The following is a 21,728-nucleotide window of genomic DNA, read 5'->3' as shown; positions in this document are numbered from 1 at the left end:
GATTAATTCAAGTGAATGCGGAAAATCTGTGGCACCGGATTGCAGGGGCAGAACAAAGAAAGGCACCTGGTAAGGTGATGGAATAAAGAAACGAGGCAAAAATCGTCAAAAAAGAGGAGTATCTATCATGAAGCATCTGCAAAACATTGATTAGTTCAACTGGAGAGGACATTCAGAGATGAATTAAACAGCAAAAGAAAAGAAATGAAAAAACAAATAAAAATGCTTTTTTTGTTAAAGTAAATATTTCAGAGTCATCGTTCTGATGTTCTCAACTGCAGAGGCAGCGGTAATATTTTAAAACATGGCCTTTCATTTCCAGAAGCTTCATGCTGTTCTGCTGTGCAGCAGTCTGATTTGGAACCGTTAACTTATTAAGGCACTCTTTGTGTGCCGTTGTGTCATTGCATTGTGTCCGGTGGGATTAAGCATCTGTGAAGGTTTGGTCTCTCCCCGTCCAACGACGATTCAATAAGCCCTTAGCGCAGCATTGATTACCGCTGAAAGAGGCAAGTTCTCTCAGCATAACGATTTCTCGAAACTGCTACCTACTCCATTAAAAACAAGGACAGAACAATGTTCTCCGATACAGAATGTGGATTAATAATGATACACCGGCTCTCTGAGAGGGCCATTAATTGAACGAGGACTAAAAAGGCCGCCTGCAGATACTTAGAATTTAATGCAGAGATTCATCAAAAAAAAAATGAGCAAGTTGGTGCAGCCTGTTTTAGGCCATTTGCTTGGCATTTAGATAAAAAATGTAAAGAAAATGTAAAAGCTATATCCAGAGACATTAAGCATTATGATGATCTGAATATTTGCACTATTTTGGTTCAAATACCGATTAAGTTATGTTAAAAAATGGACTGCAACAGTTAATACCAATAGGATTAGGCAGATACTCCACGTCTATACTGTATACTCTAAACGGCATAAAATAAATTTTTACTAGAAAGATTTTATAATCTGGCAGCCCCCCCCCCAAATAAAGAAAAAAAAATGGAATTGACCATTTTTTCCCTTTAAGACTTACAAGATGGGCCGGGACTGGAAATCTTCCTGATTCATTCTCTCGGACTGACGTATCTTCAGGATCTCTGTGTAGCTCAGGTTCTGCAGGCGACTCTTGAACTGGTCCAAGGAATTAGGCTTCACAGAGAGCGCTCGCATGATCTGCTCTCTCACCACCTGCATTACCTGGAAAGAGGCAGAGGAGAGACCGGTGAGATGAAGAAAGATGCCAAATGTGTTTCTGCGGGATAACTTTTCTTCTTGATTTTAGAGTTCAGCAAAGCATATAAACTTTTCCAGCAATATCAATGACGCGTTTATTTCTGCGGGTTTCTGTCTAATCCGACTAACAATGAAAGGAACCGCTTGCTTGTTTTGAGCAAAAGAAGCCGATAATTTTTGCCAGGATCTGGCAATGTGTTTGTTTTTTTTTCCCAAATAGCACCGACTACATGTGTGAATTCACTCAAACGCACTGAGGACGGTTTTCTTCAGATCTTTAGTGGGGAAAAAATTAGCCACCATGACTAAGAGAAATATTTTTCAATTACCTTACATCCTTCTAACAATGTGTGTATCGTTAAACACCGACATTTCCATAAGCAGCTCATACCAGATGTCATTTGAATAAACCATGCTGTGTCTATTTGTCCTCGTCATTTGTTAATGATTTTATTTTATTTTTTTCATCTGCTCTCACGGACAATGTGGGTGAGAATTATAACAATAACATCCAAGGAATGATTTATGTCCATTAAAACAAAAAATGTGAAGCACAAAAAACACAGAACTGTAAAACCTTTCTGTGCAGTAGAGAGTGAATTTCTTTGTGGTTTTGCATTACCAGGTTCTAATATAAAGGATGAACAACAGCTTTCGTTGCTATCACTTCTTTTATGGGTCAGAGTTCCCACTGATACATAAAACCAGAAACTTACATACACTGAATTAAAAAAAAAAAAAAAAAAAAAAAAAGAGAAAAATTTTGTTTACCTCTGTGTAAATTTGAAAAAATGTGAAAGTCGGCAGGGATTGCCAAAATTGTTTCAGTTTGCTAATTGCCTGTATATTCAGAAGACGGGAGCAGCGATCCGTGTGCTCCAGCCTCTGAGGTGATCATTCTGCAACTTGAGTGACAACTATGAAAGTGACTTTACTGCACTAAGTGACAGTAAGTCTGACTACTATTCTATGAGTTTTTGAGCTTATTACAACAGAAAGAAATTAAGTTTTTAGCAGTTTGACAGAACGGGGCTTATCTTAACACCATTATTAAAGCTTGATTATTTTTTTTAGAGCATAAAAGCCTCTTCGTTTTTCTGCATGTGCACGCCGAGTTGAAAGCTAAAACATTCAAAAGCAGCTCCTTTCATTTAGCTTTGCGCTCTAACAAATAATTTTAATTCTGCATAATTATGATTTGAACAATAATATAACCCAACGGTCCGTTTTCTTTCTTTTTCTGAAATCATTCAGCCAGCAAACCAAAGTTCTTGACAGAGAATGTTTGTCCTCATGTGGAGAAGTTCACTTTCAACATGAGTTTCTCTGCTTGTGTTGAACTCTTGGTCTCAGTAAAAGCTTGGAGGCTTTAATAAAACAAACATTTCTGTAGCCAAGTATGGTTGCTCTATAGACTACAGATGATGTGGAAGCAGATGTGACACGCAGCTCTGAAGAAAATGGATCAACATTGTTAGCTGCTGCTGCTGCTGCTGGGCCTGCAGCAGAATCATCACTGGATCAAATCCCTTTCAAGTGACAGGAAGGAAAACTGATTTTCCTTTTGTTCTATTCGATGTGCATGTGTATTCTTTAAACGTTATATTCCATGCATGTATTTTGAGGTACTGCAAATACTTCTTGTATTCCATTTTAGGGTGATGTTTAAAACACTATGTACAAATGTACAAAGCTTGTAACATTCAGGCATGATTTTTTTGCCATGTTTTTTCACCCCACAGCCACAAACTACAGAGTATTTTATTTGTATTGTAAGAGACAAAAACAACATATGAAACATGTATTTTTAAAAATACTTATCCATACGTATTCAATACTTTTGTAGATGCACCTTTTTGTTCAGAGCTCCTGTATACTTTCGTCAACTTGTTTTTTCCTTTTGAAAAAAAAAAACAACTAATCCCCACAGCATGATGCTGCGACTACCGTCATGAATATATGTTCAAAATGATGTGCAGCATTAATATTTTGTGTCTCGCTTGTTTCTTGGTCTTCATGATGCTGTTGAAGATGAATCTCCACTGGACTGATACTGTAACTAAATTCACTCGGGTGGAGTCGGTTTAAAACTTAATGACTTCTAGAGTCATTAAGTTGGTTGCAATGGATTTTATTTAGGGGTATCAAAGTGTATCAAGCTGACCGGGGCTCAACAGACAAGCATAACTAATTTTTTTAGTTTTAATGTTCAGAAGATCTGAAAACCCTGTATAATTTTTCTTCTCAATTATGCTGCACATTTTGTCGTTTTTGCACTTAAAATCCTAAGAAAATACACTGGAATTTGTGATTCTAATGAGAAGAAAAGTGAACACGCTCAGTGGGGATGACAACCTTTCTGCTCTATAACTGCTATGTTCTTCTTGTGATGCACTAACCTGCTAGGTCTGGTCTGGGTACTCTCAAATTTAACGACAAGGCTTAAACACGTCAAAAATCCCAAACAAGTCTTATGCAATAGTGTTTTCAATGCTTGTTTTTTGCTGCAAGGCGATTACTCATCATTTGGAGGAACCTTTGGACTCTCACCACTCAGACTGAGCCAGCAGTAAGGCTATTAAAAATAGAAAAATTGAGCCTCTGGAAATGCATGTAAAGCATAAGCCTCAATCAAGCAAAAAAAAAAAAAAAGAAAGAAAGAAAAAAAACTGAAAGATTTTAGGCCACACAAGCCAAAGAGTGTGATCCTCCTTAATCACCATCAGGACTCTGTGTGCATTAAGAAGAGATCTGGACTCAAAGTCCTGACTCTTAAGATGAAGCTGCAAATCAATATGGACAGACAAAGAAGCTAATTCAATTTGTTATTCAGCATCTGATAAAGTCTGGTGTTAAAATGCTCGTAGGACGCTTTTAGCCTGAACTTATTGCTAATTAAACTTTAATGAAGGGATCAGAACACATCTCTATGACTAAGCCACAAAATAACACGAGAAGAGCCACTAATTTTAGCCACAAGTCTCAACGTGACATCACATTGACCCTGCAAACTCCACTGTAGACGTTAACCACATTTAATTCCGTTTTGGATTGATTTACAAAAACACAGGCTACATGACCACATCTTCCCTCTCCAGTGTGGCACTAAATCTGTTACTGAAGCTGATGCAAAACATCTGTGGCACTGCAAAGCCAAGCCGTAAAATATCCTTTGACAGGGCAGACAAGGTTGAGACAAAGCCGCTGTGTGCTGAGCTTAACCTTAACCAACATAATTTTCAAAATGATGCTAATGGAATTAAATAATGGCTCCCTGACACGGACATTTTTGCAGAGATAAAAGAAAATTTCATGCCCTTCTCCCTCAAGCAAGACTTGGGAAAGAATCATGCTGCACATCTAATGAGACAGGAGGAGGACTTCAGCATCTCTGAAGTCTGTGTGTCACTTCGAATGTTGCTTAATGTTTTATTCAATTCTGATATTCAGAATAAAAACTGAGTTTATTCCACGTGATTTAATTAAAATGATATCCATTGTGCCTCGCTAAAGTAGCCACATCACTTGGGCTTTTTCACATTATGACATTGTTTTTTTGGTTTGTTTTTTTGCAACAAGGAAATGCATAAAGCAGAGTAGATTTCTAAAGTGGAGGGGAAATAATTTCAAAAATGCTTTCTGCAAACTATAGCTTCAAATATTTATGGTATGTTTCCATCTGTTTTGCACACACAAAGAGATAGCTTTTTTTTTTTATTTTTTTTTACGGTTCTTAAAAAAAACTGATGGGGATCAGTTTTGGTGGTTGCGATGTGATGAGAATGGGAACTTTTAAGAGCCACTCATTGACACTATTAAGATGAGGTCCAGCATAAAATCCAAAATAAATCGTAAATGGCAGTTATAAGAGAACCTGCATTTTTCTTTCTTTGGGTCGAGCTCAGAAAATCCGAGCTGCGATTTGAGCCTGTGGTGTCAGTATATTTTTTTATTTGTTTTTTTGGCCTAAATTTCTCCCTCTATCCATCTGTTTAAGGTGAAAAAGTGAACTGCTCAATAAATGAAGCCATGCAAAGAGGAGTGTTAGAGTCATGAGGTTTACTCTCAATCACAACTTTATAATTATAAATCAAAGCATTCAGATAATTAAGTGCAAAATGTATCCATTATCCCATTAAGATTGTGAATGGTGCATCTGCGTGCCAAAATGAATTATTATTCTCCTGAGGATGTTAATCAGTGGCCATATCAAAAAATGCAATACAAGAAATGAAATATCATACTGCAATTAAGAAAAGATAACTGTAAAGCCTAAGATTTTATTTAAAAAAGGGGAGAAACTGTATTTTAAAGCCTCATCATGCTTTTTAGCCAACCTGGTTTTCCAGCCGTCATCCCTGGAGAGACGTCATTAATATGCCTTGTTTGCAGCCATGTCTCCGACAGGAAAACAATTCTGCAGGCCCATGTGGCTGCTCTCATCCTAATTAACACTGCGAATATTCATCACATTTAATACGAACACATGGTCCTTTGTCACCGGGCCGGGAATGCATTATGAATATTTTATCTGTACCCTCTATCAGCAGGGTGCACCTTGACAGAAGCAAGGTGAGCTCAAAGAAACTTTCACTTCGCCTTGTGTTCTTCTCCCTGTTCTGTCAGATTCACAGATAAAAGGTTTATTTATTCTTTTAACCTTTTTGGCAAGTGTTTCTTTTTTATATCTGTCATTTCATATTTTCTTATCTTTCCTCGATTACAAGAGCGCAAGGGAAGTTAGATACCAGGGCAAGTGTCAGCAGAGTAATTAAAAGCCATTCCAAGAACCACCGAACACATGTAACGAAGACGCCGACTCGTCCATCACTTGCACCTCTGAGATCGTCCTTCCAGCGGGAAGGACCTTTCGCAGCCGCTCCGCACCATCCATCACACTTCCTCTGCTGCAACAAATTACCGTCCACTTCTCGTCGACCAATCAACTGCACGGCCGCTTCATTTAGCTAAGAGCTCGCTAATAACATCATTTAGCAGCTGCCAGTCAAACCTGAGCACGCCACTCAAGCATTTCGTGGAGAAATCCTGGAGATCTTCCTGGAGAGACGCTTTGTTGGGGCGAATAACAAGGCTGTAATCATGGAATAATGACTTTCCTGACAAGTCCCTGAAAGCAATCAAATATCCAATCTCACTTGGCGATAATTGAACCCGGTTACTGGAGGGCGTCACTACGGCAGGCAACATATGCAGGATGCAGCACGAGGGAAAGAAGACATGCCCATAAGAATGCAAAGTCATTCTAATATATTTTTCAACTGATAGCAAAGTGAAAGTGGGAAAATAAAGAGGGCAAAACATTTTCCTGCATGGATAAAATTCTTCTATGTCATTTCCTTCCAATTTAACTTGAAATCAAGATATTTCTTTGCAAGAAAAAAAGTGGAAATGTAACACTCCCATCCATTAAGCCTTTAAATACACTTGCTGCCTCCTGCCTCAAGTTAGTTCGCAGTCATTGTATCTGCACGTTTAAAGTAAAAAACATCAAGTTAACAGCTGGATGTGACTTTAAAGTGCTGTTAAAAGCCTCTTGCGTTTTACTGAATGCTTTAAATTTCTGTTCGACAGCACTTAGATAGCCATAAGAATAATAGTTCTGCACACTTAGAATCTTGACACACGTAAAGCACATAAAGCTGCATTAGTCCTCTTATAATACATAAAAAAATTGGAGAAAATCCAACATAAGCCCGAACACAACAGGTTGACTAATGATCCTGTGACATTCCTTGTGATTTTTTTAGTACTCACATCTGCAGCAGACTTGAAAACCCACAAGCTATACACTTAGAACTCACTGGTTCTGTCTATAATCCCAAATAACACTTATTTAGAGTTCCAGCACTGCGGATCAAGTCAAGCTGACAGTGAAGCTGCATTTTTCTTGAGAGAGAAACAGAAAGAAACAGCTACACAAGGAGTGGTGCAGTCCATATGAAGGATCAGATGAAAAACAAAATTCACCTGGGAATGTAGCACTTACTGCAATCTCATAGAGAATCAACAACAAAAGCAGAGAGTCGACCTTGACTTAATTAGCATTGAATGGTTTTCAGGCATTTTCTACAGTTATGCTACAGGAAAAAAAGGAAAAAAATGCATTAATTGGTCCAGATGGACGATCAAATTAGTTTTGATTAAGCATCTATTCAAGGACTCATCATCAGCAGGGCACACACGCTAATGCTGTTCGGAGAAACTAAAGCAACCTCCCCATGAATGATGCAAAACTCATTCATTTAGGCCAGTTATTAGGCTTTCAGACGAAAATGTGCAAATTACAAGAAAAACCTCCCCCAAAACCTTGATGTTCAAGACATATAATTTATGAATCATAAATGGAAATTTGGTTCCAGAAGACAGAAGAAATATTAAGCTACCCTAGCTTATTTTACTAAAACTGATTCTCAGTAGAAAATATTACATCAAGGTCACAAACACTTACTTAGAAGTTTTGTCTGATTTGGTCAAATAACTTTTATTCTTTGAACTTGTCTTATTCGCTGATTTTATTCATGATCAAACAAATTATTTATGAACTTGCGTATTAGTCGTTCTTATACTATGTTCCATTACAGCCACACAATGTGATGCATCTTATTGGGATTTTAGATAAAGTAGCATTAAATTGTGTAATGCATGACGTATGGTTTAAATTTTTGTTTATGACTTTTGCCCAGGTTTCTTTGCAAAATAGCTCAACGACAGTCAGATTGGTCAGAGAGCATCTGAAAGCATGACTATTTAGGCTTAGCCTTGGATTCAGTTTTGATTATTATTTGCTTCTTTGTACTGATTTATCACATAAATGAAATTAAAGCTTGTGGTTGTAAAGTGTCAAAATGTGAAAAGGTTTGAAGATGATTTATTTTGCGTTATACCACATATCTGAGACTGTATTTACCAATGCCAAGTTTTTATTTTGTTTTCTCCTTGAGGAACAATAATAAACACTAATAAAAAGGACTAATCTTTTGGTCTCCCTTGCTTAGACTCATAATTACTGACACAATTCAAATTTATTATAGATTTAAGCAGTGCCACATTAATATCTGATGATAAACAAGACCTCAGGTAGCCATATGAGTGTTTGCTTTTGGAATCAAACTATAACTAAATACTGCAACCACAGACACACAAGTAAGTCAAAAGCAAGATAAATGACTGAATCACAAGGAATAAAAATTGAAGCTTGTGTGTCCATTTGCTGATTTCTTGTGAGCCTAATTATCTTGATTCACCATAAAACAAAATGCTGGCATCTCCGTTCTTACAGCTCTGATGGTTTGATGCTAATGATGGATGATCTCTCTGGTCCGATTAGTGAGCTTAGCTTTGCTGTTCTCCATGTGAGTGGGCCAATGCTCTCAGAGATGAAAGATCGCCCCCTTAGGCGCACAAACACGCAATCATGAAAAAGTAATGCACCAAAAAGAAGAAGAAGAAGAAGAAATAACTGACAAAAGTCCCACCGGAGCAAAAACGAAGAACAGTCACGCTTTCCTCTTGATACACACTCGCATGCAAACTGTGCAGAAAGCAAAAGCACACTGACATACTCAAAGATTTGTTGTAGCACACATGCATGCACGCATCTTCGGATTGTGCTTACACATGTGCAAAAACAATAAAGCAAACCTTGTTAAGAGAGTGGGAGGCGAGGCAGCCAAGCAGAAAGATATAAATAGCCTGTCTGAAATTCAACAATAGAGGTGGTGGTGGAGGTGGTGCAGGACACTGGTGGGATGGGGAGTAATGGGGGGGACAAGAAAGAGGAGGCATATAAGACAGAGAGAGAGAATATGAGACAAAACAAGTAGAAGAAACTGCAGGAAGAGAAGAGCATAGGAAACAGACAGCTGGTGAAGTGAGGTACATAAAACCGGTAATGAAATGAGACGACAGCAGGTCTCATTGCAGGAGAGAAAGGGGAGCGGGGAGAGGGGCGGGTTTTCCAAAGCGTGATCCAGGTACGGTTTCTTTCAAAGGATGACAGCAGTGTCCTCCACTGTCCTCCACCGTCCCAAGTTGTTCCTTGGAACTCAGATAAACGGTCATGAATATTTTAGAGAAGCAATCATTTCATTAATATCATATCTAATCCAATCTACAAGACTCCTCTTTTCATGTAAATATGCATATATGCTAACTCTTTAGGTAGGATCAGAGTCAGGCCAAAGTCTGAACCTAAATCGAGGTTTTTTAAAAACTAAACAAAGCTGAAATAGTTTATTCCCCACTAAAGGACACTCAGCTCATGCAACGAGACGTTACATGATACAGGAATGAGATGAATTTCTTGCAATATCTTTTCAAAGAAAGAATTTAAATATTTTTCTCATCACAAATGAAGTGAAGGCGTCACAAATCATCCAACGTTCCAGTCCAATTATTACTGGCCCATATTTTGTAACTTCAAGGCTAATCTTATTTTAAGGTAGTCAGAAATGAACTGATATTCTTGGTTATTGAGTTTTTACAAATAGAACAAATGGTTTATACATTTTCAACAATGTTTTAAATAATCACTGCTCAGTATAGTTTGTAGAGTCTATCAGAGGTGGTCCAGATTCATGAACAACTGTGAAAAAGCTCTTTAGTTCGCTGCCAATGGGAAGCACCACAGATGCTAGTTTTAGAATCATCAGCGACTAATAATCAGTCACTGTACTGACACAGTGCTTAGAAATCAATCATTTACTGTCAAATGCTCTGTCAATATGGACTAATTTTTATAAAAAAAAATTGTTTAATAGCGATACAGTAAATACCAATGTAGATATCAATAAATACTAAGAAGAAAAAAAAGAGAGTACCACATGTAATATATTAGGTATTTGGCTATATTTATGGGTCAGTCTATGAATTGTTTTAGTGGAATTGCTGATTTAAATTGTACTTTTAAAATACAAAATAAAAGGGTAATTATTTATAACTTAATTTAGGCTTAAGAGATAATACTACGGAAATACATTTGAATATTTATTGTTATTTATCATAAAGATGTGTGCATATAGTAGTGTAGAATTTCAAAACGTTGATACTGTTTGACAAATTCATTTAATCAATCATTTACTTCGTCGATGTGCATGATTCTCTTACAATTTTTTTTTACATCAGGCTTTTTGTGTTAAGTGCCAAACTCCAAAACCACTTCCTTTCTTATTTCATTAGAAAAAGGAAACATGGAGGTACATCTCTAAGTCTGAGGCTCATAATAAATACATCGCTTTTCACTTGTTATAAAAAATTATGCTTTTTTGACATCTTGAGATCTTACACCACCTATTAACTGCAACTTTAATCTTTTACAGCATCCAAGCACCTTGTGATTTCCAAACAAGAATAATGTAAGCTCATTAGTCCTTCAGGGTCACTCTTCAACATGGCGTCATAAAATGTAATGTTCTGGCAGAAAGGAGGCAGTACTCTACATTAATTCACTCTCTTATTTCCCGCCAGCATGGACACATACAGACCAAATACTAGTTAGATTAATTATCTATCTCTGGCTTTTAGGTTCGTTCAGCTGAAGTGCTACTTGGACCAAGTTCAAGATCTCCAGTCGAAGGCCAACCTTAATTGACGCTCACAAACAGAGCATGCAACCATAGGATTCTTCTGTAGGACTATACGCAGCTTGCTATTTTTATTTAATTTATTATTTTAATGGTAGAAAATGCAAATACATAATTTCGTTATGTAAAGTTGATGTAGTATGTATTTTCTATTGCCAGAAGCATAATGTATTTTATATTCTGCTTTTTACCAGAGCTTATGGGGAAAAAAAAAAAAAATTAACAAGCCATTTATGCAGGGCAGAGAGCCTCCATTTAGCTTGTGTTTCCTCTAATGCAGGCCAAACCATTATCACAACAAGCTGGCTGGCTGTGATGTAGGCTTTTTGCATTTTTCATATCTACGATGGTCTAAAGACGACAGTGAGGTTGGGGTGCAATTTGCATTTATTTGGATTCATGGCAGAAGGTGCTCTTAAGACATAGCAACACAATTGTTGCTACTCTTACTACAAAGCAGACAAAAAATAGAAAAAAAACTTAAAAAAAGCCCTGAATGCATTATTTTGCTGTTATGGAATAAAAAATTAAGCTGGATCTGGAAACATGTTTTATCTGCTACCTTAGCAGAGCCCAGTCCTTCTGTTCTGTTTACGTTAGTAGGCTCTGCCAGACATTTAACTAAAACTACTTAGAATGTCTTATGAGCTGAATTATCAAAAAGAGTTATATGAAAACAAAAGTGTAAACTTCTAAGGTTTAGTCTAACATTTCAATAAATGAAAACATCTTGTAGGTTTATAGGAGACGGCGACACAGTGAGCTAGATGAGCATGTATCTGGCTACTATGCAGACTAATGCATTAATTTTGTATAAACTGCACCCAAACACTTTCTATAGGGAGAAATCGGGCACGATTAGGTTAAAAATATACATTCCAACGTTCAGAATGAGTTTAATCAAGGTCATAAAAGACACATGAGAGACAGAGATTGCTAGTAAATCGTTAATTTTCCCAGATAAATTAGGTGAAAATAAGATCCTTAAATGCCACAGAGATTCACTGAAGAATCAACTAGTGAATGAAATCGGTCAATTTTCAACTCAACCAGCCCTGACAGGAGACTGGCCGGTCACAAACACTGACTACAAGTTTTTTTCCGAATGGACAACAAGCAATACAAGGTTGAGGAAACCAACACTTTCTGGAGTGGAAAATGCTAAAGGATGAAAAACCAAAAGCTAGCTGTTTTCAGTATTAGGCCACAGGAAGCAGAAAAGGCATAAAAACTATTTAGAAGGAATTCTCTACAGAGGCATGCTGGCAGTTTACTTAGGCTGAAACTACAAAGAACTAGTCCTCATTTTACTCCTTTCACATTTTGTACTTATTCAGTTTTAGTAATTTCATAAACTCTGTTGACTTTGCCAAGATTGAAAAAAAAGCCATCTGCCAAGGGACATCATTTCATACCTGGTAAAACAAATTAACTGGTCCAGAGTTGATTTTAGTATATTCTAAGAGGGCTTAGCTCCTCTTTTTCAATGTCTTTATTTTAAATTAGTAAAAGTTTTTGTAACTGTCACACACTGCAACATTTCCTATGGTTTGAACACTTATAAATAATTAACAGTAAGAGTAACAAGGCTTGTGAGAAATATTCTGAACACTGTAAACCACAGCCCTTTAAAAAAATTTTATTACTTTTTTTTAGGCAAAAAAAAAAAAGAGATCAGAAATGAGCCACAGATCTGATCGGTGGCCAATATCTCTGATTATTGTGTGTAGAAAATGCTAAAGATAACAAACCTTTGAATAATTTTAAGGAAACATGATACTCAGAGGACAGATTACCGATCCACCATAATGTCAACACAGAGGGATCTTTTCTCTGCTTGATCACTCCATCCTCTGACCAATATTCTTTACATGCAGATATTTCATTTGCACCAGGAAAGTTAAGTGACATCAGAAGCAGCATGCACACCGACCGCAGAATCCCATCAGGTAATTCAAAAACCTGAACACGTAAACCATAATCTGACCCCCGATAAATCTTCAGGCAGTCAAACTATTTATTTCCCACTTTCACCTGAGATCACAACATAACAGGTCACAGCATGGGTATATAGATACGCCAAAAAAAGAGCGAGAGCAACAAATGAAATACAGTGCTGGCAGCATTTCAAAGGCTTCTGTTCTACAATCTGGAGCAGACCTTACTCTAATCCTGTGTCAAACCCCTCTGGCTCAAACACTGGCTGAAGCTCATCCAAAGCTACCAGAGGCGGTGTGGAGTCCAGAGGAGCAGAAGTAGAGGTGTTGGATTCCTCTGCTGACAAACAGTGGGTGTTGGTGATTTGGAGTAATCCCACTGACAACAACAAAGCCCAACCCCCCTCCCGTCACAATAACACAGATAAATACTGATGATGCCTGGGGTGCATAGTGGATGCATGCAACTAGAGGCAGAGTGAAATTATAATCCAACACATAAGTGTGTGCATGTTAATACAAAGGCTGTAATCTGGGTCCCGCTCTCTCCTGCTTAAGCCTGGCCGAGCCCACACTGCCCTATCTGTCCCTCCTCCCTCATCTTCTCCATCTCTCCCCTGGCTTTTCTTTCCTCCTTCCTCCTCCTTGCTTCCCCCTCTCCTCCTCCGCATCCAGGCAACAACACAAACAGTCCTCTTTCTCCTGTTAGGACCACCTCCTCCTCCTCTCCTCTGGTGTTTTCTGTCTCCACATTTCCAATCTCTGTACTTACATGTCACCTCCATGGCTCTGAGTGGTGTGCGATACTCTCCACAGTGACTGATGAATCCCCCGACCCGCTAGCGGAGAACGACTTTTCGGCTCGCGGTAGGGAGGCAGGGATGGGTGGAAAGATGGAGGGAGCAGATGGTTCCTCAGAAGAGCAGTCTGGCTGATTGTGGACAGTTAGCTATAGCGTTAGCCACAATAAGAGAAAACTCATCTGTCAATGCCGTCTCCTTTTTTTTTTCTTCTTTTTTTGCCTGTTTTGGCTCTCGCTCCTGCGGTTGCCTCTCTACCTCAGCATTTTCTGTTTAATTAAACCCGCCCCTCATATATTAAGCTTCCCTCCCCATCATCTAGCTACTATTATAATATCCTCTACCTTTTCTATTTGCCTTCCTTTCTCCCTCTGTGGCTCTAAGAGCATCAGCCAAGCTGCTCTGCTTCACTTATGTTGATCTCTGAGCTTATGCACTGATTGGACCCACGCCATAATCAGAGACACCAATGGTGATGCAGCAAGCGGATCACATGATAAATATAGGTGTTTGTGTGTGTGCAGGGGTGTGTGTGTGTGTGTGTGTGTGTGTGCACGTGTGTGTGTTTAGTTGTGGAGGGAGAGAGCGATGAGAAGGGGAGAAGAGGAGAAGGGGGAGGAGGTATGCAAGCGGCTGCAAGCCGCTACATCACCGAGGGATTTTTTATTTTTTTTCCCAAGGTCTCGAGAAGAGAGAGATGAAGGCTCCCTCTTTCCCTCCTGTGGGGAGAAGAAGGAGGAGGAGGAGGAAGACGAGAGGGACTGTGAGCGCGGACGCTCGGATGAAGGGACGACAGGCAGCCTCACGAGTCACCAAAAGGCGCGCTCACGCCGAAACAAAAGCGCGTACGCACGCAGAGCGAGTGGCTCCATTTTAGCTAAAACAGAGGCAGGGCAGTGCGCCGCCGCCGCCGCCGACGTAATTGGACGGGGTTGCTATGGAAACAGGGGAAATGGCTGCTGACGGACAAAGCAGTGCCCTGGGAGCATCAGACTTGCCTCCATTAAACACACCACATATACAAACACACACCTGCCTCGTCTTGTACTGAGCACCACATTAAGACAGAAGAAAAATCAGCAGGCCAGTGTATTTTTATTTTAGACTGTGCCCTGAATTAGCATATTGTAATGTGTGCAGAGTGATGCTAAATCAACGAGCCACAGAGAACAAGGCAGTGAAATGGCAATCAGTGCTAAAGAAATGGAGACACACTTGTAGTGCACGGCAACGTGAACATTAGGACTCTGATAAAAACTCAAGTGCTTTAGTATTCCACACATCAGTGCTGTCAGCAGCAAATGTTGAAGCTGCAGGGAAGCCATACAGATTAGAAAATGGATGCCCGCTGAATTATCCTTGATCCCCCTCATCATTCACCCACATTAGGATGCATACACTCTGTAAAGAGTATATTCCCTCTGATAATGTGCTGACATGACATTTTAAATTGCAGAATGCATTCAACTGTGCACTCCAGTTTCAGGCTGACAGTTGTCACGAGTCACAAATTCAGTCCTCATAGCAAGAAAATCACAGTTCTTTTGGTGACTGCAACTTTCTACATAGCTGGGGGGAAGAACATCAGAAATATTACAATTAAACAAGTTTCATCAGTTAAACTTAAGTAAAATTAATGATCATTACTGGGCAAAATCCTCCACCAAGAAGCACATTCGCTTCCTTCACCAAGCAGTAATTAATCTGAATTTCACAGTCAATATAATCTGAGACTGAACCATTGTGATGCTTAGCATTAAGCTCTGCATACATCACTTAGCTAATGCCCTCACACTAAATAGCCTCATATCAAAAAGGTACTTCTAATATCCAAACTTTTAAGGTATTGACAGCAGGTACAAAAAATACGGTGCACAAGTATGTGAAGTCACACCAATCAGATGGAAAAATATTTTTTTTCTACACAGGCGGGAAATCCAGGTGGCATAAGGAGACAAAGATGTGAGCAAAGTCCTGGTAGTTAAAACAAATTCCAGCTGCCTACTCTCTCCTTGCGTATCAGGTGCTCAATAAACTGTAACACAAACAAACACAAGGAATAAATGCCATGAGTAAAGCCACAAACAGCTTTTTTTCTGTTGTGAATTCACAAAACAAATAATGCAGCCATGCTGGTGAGGTAGCTAACAACTAAAAGCTTTATGCGGGTACAGAGAGTGCTTTGTAGCATCCATCTAGTGGATGGATGCTGCATCTAACCGTTTTATTGAAAATCTTTGATTCCTGCTTTCCGCTCAGCATCAATTTGTCATTTGAGTGCAGATTTATTTGATTTTCTTTTAGCTCTGAATCCTTTGTCCTGACCACTTCCAGATAACCACTGAAGACCCCTAATCAAAACTGTTAACTTTCCCTCTGAGTGCTTATTTTTAAAATACAAATGTTCTTAAAAACAAAAAAACTATGGCACAAAGTAACAAAACTATTATGATCAATCTTAAAAGATGATGGTCAAACTTTAGAAAGACGAGCCATATTTTTAATAGCAATCCTTTCAAGATCAATAAATATGCTTGTTTAAGCAAAAACTAAAGAAAGATGTCACGACTCCTTAAATCCATAATAAAGATGCTGCAACTTGAGACCTGTATGTCTTTGTCAACGTTCACTTTCCTACTACTCTATAATAAGAACCACAAACTCCTGGAAGTGCATTTTCCAGATTTTGGAGTTGGACTCTGCAATAATAGTTTCACCCTGAAGCAGAGCAATTTTCTGCAGGGTGACATTTTGAGAGCAGCTCTAAGCAGCGGCTCACTTCAATCACAGCTAGTAGGTCTGAACCAGAAATTACACAGTGGACTTTGTCCTTAAACAAACTAGTATTCTGTGGAGCCTGGCAGCTGCAGAAACACCTCGGATGATGTGATTCTTTTTTAAACCATTTCTAAACACAACTTTATGTCCTTCAGAGGTGGATATTTGTCTACAATAAATAATAATGTAGGTGGAAGTGTTACGGCAACATTCATAGTTTCAGGATGCAAGTCTACCCAGCAGCACAGTGCACTGTAAAAATGCTTTTTTCTTCATCCAGTGGGTTCAATTTTAAAGTTAACTGATGTTTCTGTAATTTCTCTCAATGATTTTTTTGTGCTTTTAATTTCTAAAATAAGGTATTTTGCCCTGGCGTGTTTCTATTTGTTTTTGTCTCTGTCTAGTCCTCTCATCCCCAACCAGTCGAGGCATATAGACACAGCTTCTCACTTCAGTTGATTCTGTTCAAAGATAGCACTCCACTGTTGGCTTGCACATGCTCAGGGTGAGTAAAAAACATTAAACTGAAAATTTTTACAATCTTTTTTGTCTGGATGATATTTTGCAATTCAAGCTTTTCATAACCACAATCATGCCCACCGTGGTTAATGGAATTAATTGATCCAAACCTTCTTTTAAAATGCAGTGAAGGGACTTTTCATAAGAATTAACACGTAGCATAAATCGATCTGAAATAAAACGAACCGACTGTGGTTTGAAGCTCGTCCAAGACAAACCCAATTCGTCTGACAAATCAGGAAAAATGCAGAGAGCATCTGCTGCTTCCTACAACTGATGCCCAATTGACTACACGACGAACAATATCGGTCATGAACACCTCATTACTATCACCATCTGGCCGTGTACACAGACACAGTTCCTGCGTGAACTGACTCAACCTTAGCCAGTTTACAGGACGTTTATCTTAATCCAAACTCCTCTGAGCTTCAAGTAAAGACAAAAGAACTGATTTAGGAGATCAAAGGGAAATTTACACAACTACAAACAAAACTGTAACATCTATAAGAGGAAAAGTAGAAATAAATATAAAAAATGTGGACATTTTTGTGCATTTGTTACACCTACTATGAAAAAGAAGAAATATGTTGATCTCTGTAATTAAGCATCAAAGATTGTGACTGTACTGAATTTGACCTTATACAGCCAATAAAGTTAAAAAATTAATGACTAATTTAGCAAGACATTAATTAATTAAAAAGCAAAACTCTATTAATAATTATCACAACACCTAAAGGAAAAATGTTCCAGTAAATGTATCAGTAAATCAAGAATCAATGCAATGCTAACTGTGTCCAACTTGTTTGTAAGTAGAAGTCTTGATATGAAATAAAAATCTTAATGTCAAGTGTAATTCAAACTTTCAGTCCAATATAAATGTACTACATACCAATAATACAAAAAAAGAAGGACAAGATATGAAAGTCACTGTGTTTTAAATTAATGGCGATTTAATATCAATTGTAAGCCTACTGAGAAATTCTGGAAATATAAATACATGAACAAAAAAACAAGAATTTTACAAATGATATGTATTCAAACAAAGCACTTTCTACGGTGGTGAAAAAAAAAGAGGCATCCACATGTGTCTCTCCTCTGACTGTCCAGTAAATAGTCTATAAGTAGAGCACATGGCTCAAAACTCTTATCAGCATGAAACACAAACCTGAACCCAGTAGCAAAGCCATGTGGCCTACCTTGTTGAAGTCTTCGCTTGTGGCTCGCATTTCCTTCCAGGTCTTGTTGAGCAGCTGGATGCAGATGCAGAAGAATTCCTCAAAGGAGTGTTCGTGGGTGAAGAACATGGGGTGGAAGTCATGACAGTTTTCACTGGCTGTGGAAATTAAAGAGGCAAGTGATAAGTATTTGCAAAGGGTGCAAATGATTCAATATGTTGTTAGCACAGCAATATTACAGGGTTTTTTTGGTTTGTGTTAGAATCATAGAGTTTGAAATTTATAACTTTAGTTGTGTTCAGAGAGAGGGCTTACATTACTGATGAGCATGCCAAGTGTTTAAAAGTTATGGTTTCAACAACCACAAATAGTTTTGGTCTTATTATTTTTAGTCAATACTTTGGTAATTAGATAAAAACTGGAGGAGAATTACCTCCTTTATTAGGGCATTATATTTTTAAATTACGCCAAATAAATCATGTTATGATTATTCATGTTTCTGTTAATTCCAAGATTCCCTGAACTGGGGTATCCAACTCCAATTTATTCAAACACCAAAATTGACCATGTTTATGAACACTTCAATTCAGCCTGACGCATGAATAGTTGGGTTCAAGTGTTTTGATGATCCACATTTAAATGCATACTCTCTAATAGTGTGAAATATTGCATGCTGTTTATGAATTATATATTTTTTTCACTATAATTATAGAAGGAGACAAATTTGATCCAAAAAAGCCAAGAACCTCCACAGAGAATCCACTTAATTGAGATGACAGCATAACTGAAATCGAACATACTCATCAAATTCAAAATGTCCCCTTGTGGCAAATTCAGTCCAAAAACTAGTTCCAGCTAAATTAAGTCAAGATACGTTTCTTATCCCCAGACCCAAAATCTGTTTATTTTCTCCATTAGCAGAGCAGTGAACCACTTTAATCCCAGGATTTGTGTGGGAGTGGATTTGACATGAGTGTAAAATGGGGGGGAAAAAAATAGAGACTGGGCTCTTGAGTACCCAAACTGTATTAACCCAAAGGTACAATAACAAGCCTTGACATTCATTCGAACTGCATTCGCCGCGCTCTCGCCTTGCAGCGATGAGTGGCGGCTCGGAGCCAAAGGTTGGTTCATTTAAAGAGCTTCAGAGTGGAGCAGCAGGGGCACCGGCCACCAAGAGGAGCCATGAAATTGGATGGAAAGGGTCGGGCAGCAATTGAAACTTCACAGTATAATGAGTGATGCCATCAGCCCACAGGCACAGAGACCTGGGCCTTGATTTCAAGTGATGGATGGACGATTAAGTGGAGGACATGGTGGAGATTGGGGTGGGATGTGCCACCAAAGCCGGCAGTCGATCGGAAAGCTAATGGAGTGGAGCCATCAAAAGAGATGCCGACAACCTGCTTAGCCAACAGAGTTTCACTCATGGCTAAAAAAAAAAATAAAAACACTAAAGAAATTGGAAAAGGAAACAGGATCAGAAACAATCTCTAATAAATTATCTTGTTTTGGCAGACTAGCAAAACTGATTAGGCATGCTGAACTCTGAGCTTACAAGGCTGTTTACTGACGGAGCCAGCGCAGTGAGGCAGCAAGGTGAAGGGGAAAGACATGTCAAGGCTCATTTGAAAGATACAGACAGCAAGTCGTCTCAAGCGACTCTGCAGAAAATTCTCCCTCGCAGACAGCTTTAATACTTCTTGCGAGGCTAAGCAAGAGTCCAAGCAGCAGGGCTGAGACAAGAAACGGGTTAACACAGTGTCCTTCAAAGGAAACTATTATATTATGTGTGGTATTTTATATAATTTATTATCAGGATGCACATATTAATCAGCTGAAAGTCATTTGTATTGAATGTAGGAATTATTTTTCTATCAAATTCTAAATATTTAATTTAACCTTCTGGAAAAGATGTATGTTTTAATTTAGTGAAAAGTTTTTGCAGCGCAGACGATAAATTGAAGGAATTATTTGACATTATTATTTGCTTTTGTTAACTTGCTATCTTGTAAGAAAATGCAACACTTGACAATTCAGTAAATTAAACTCTTCGGTTAAAATATATATTAAAAAAAAGCAAACAAACAAAAAAACACACACAATGTTCAAAGCATCTAAAACTAAAGCAAGGGTAGGACGATCGTAGCAGGATGTGTCGGGATAAATATCCCCACAGGGACTCTAAACTCTCCCTGTAACCAGATAACGGCTCAGCTGGGCAGGTGTGAACTGTGACTTGTTTAAAGTCATAATTTATGAATCTTTTGGGTAACGCATATGGGTCTGCAGCACACAGTCTGGTTGAATGCTTAATGAACCCTAATGAGTTTGCTTTGTCCTCTATCGTTTCATCCATCTGCATAGCCAGATGTTAACGCGCTCATAAAGTGGGTAACTGGACACGATGATGGCCGGTTTAGGTTGGTCTCAACCATATGCTCATTTGGGTCGGCAGAACTTAAAGTCTCATGACTAAAATAATGCTCTATATCACACTTAGCTGAAAAGCTACTTGCCTTTTGCGCAGTGAGGGCAAGAGATGAAATGGGATTAGGTTTATAAGACTCAGAGAAATAATGAGTTTTGTAACAGATGGTGCAGATTTACCCTAATCTCAACAATATCAGGTCAGTTTGGGATTTTGTCACTAAAAGTGAGATTACAGAGAACCAAAATCCACAGGACAGAGCTAAAATAAACAAACAAATCAACCAAATGATTGACTTCAACAACAGAATTAGGGGAAATAAGTGGTTTCTGGCTAGTTGAATTACTTTAATAATTCAATTTCTGCAATTTACTCTTGTGGTAAGGTTTCTCTTAAGAAAACCATCTGGCAGCAATAATAGAAAATGTAAAAAGTGATGTTATAGTAGGAGCTGAACATAGAGTACAGAGTGGGGTCACACATAATACAGTGTGCTTGCTGATGGAGGCTGGGTAACCAACAGAGCAACCAGCCAACTAAGTATAAAACATCTCCACCACTGGGTCCTGGAGAACCATGTGGGTGATTTGCAGCAACATTTCCACGAGCAGGAAAGTAAGACAGAGCAGTGCATTTGTTTTCGACTGACTCTGACGCTGCAATGACATGGAGTACATTGTTTTTAACGTCATAGCAAATGGTTTCTTTTCAATGCTATGGGAAGAAAATTGTTTTAAGAAAAATACTTGTCCATGTTCAAGCACAGTGCAGTATATTCTATATTTACGCTGTTGCCAATTTTCATTTGTTTTATGGTGACAAAATAAAAATCACATCACATTCCAGTTATAAAAACAGAGCAACTTCTATTTCTAGTTTTCAACAAATGTTCTGCTCTCTTAGTTTGGGACAAAAGATTTAAAAAAATGCTTTGTTGCCTTGAAAATGTGGGCTGAAGTAAAGCTGAGATTTACAGCTGTGTTTCAACAAAAACATGTGATTCTTATGAAGAAACTATAAACAGTTTACAATTAATCTAAACTAAAGATGCACTTTATATGTTATTTTTTATAGCCAGGATCTGCTAAATGTGGTTTTGACAGAATTTTATTTCTAACTACTACAAAAAAATAGTCCTAATAATCGAGAAAAACAAATAGGAGAAAAACAAACAATGAAGGAATCTTGAGATCGTCAAAGCATCTGGCCCATAACCTTTATTTGTTTTACCTGACAAAACAAGTACTAAT

General features: G+C 38.2%; 1 protein-coding gene across 8 annotated transcripts in view; it reads right to left on the bottom strand.

Moving 5' to 3' along the window:
* elmo1 (engulfment and cell motility 1) overlaps positions 1 to 21,728 on the bottom strand; it is a 101,995-nt gene that overhangs the window by 9,752 nt on the left and 70,515 nt on the right. For 7 of the 8 annotated variants that reach the window (XM_023345016.1, XM_023345020.1, XM_005797313.3 and 4 more), the window contains 2 exons: positions 18,069 to 18,205; positions 1,037 to 1,200 (listed from right to left, as the gene is read on the bottom strand). In XM_023345016.1, the coding sequence (XP_023200784.1) occupies positions 1,037 to 1,200; positions 18,069 to 18,205 (301 nt within the window). Of the gene's footprint in view, positions 1 to 1,036; positions 1,201 to 13,547; positions 13,958 to 18,068; positions 18,206 to 21,728 lie in introns of those variants that run through there. The other variant, XM_005797314.3, reaches the window with a different exon arrangement.

This window comes from Xiphophorus maculatus, chromosome 13 (genome assembly GCF_002775205.1).
Source record: "Xiphophorus maculatus strain JP 163 A chromosome 13, X_maculatus-5.0-male, whole genome shotgun sequence".
NCBI classification, from domain to species: Eukaryota; Metazoa; Chordata; class Actinopteri; order Cyprinodontiformes; family Poeciliidae; genus Xiphophorus; species Xiphophorus maculatus.
This window is presented reverse-complemented; position numbering and strand designations above follow the sequence as displayed.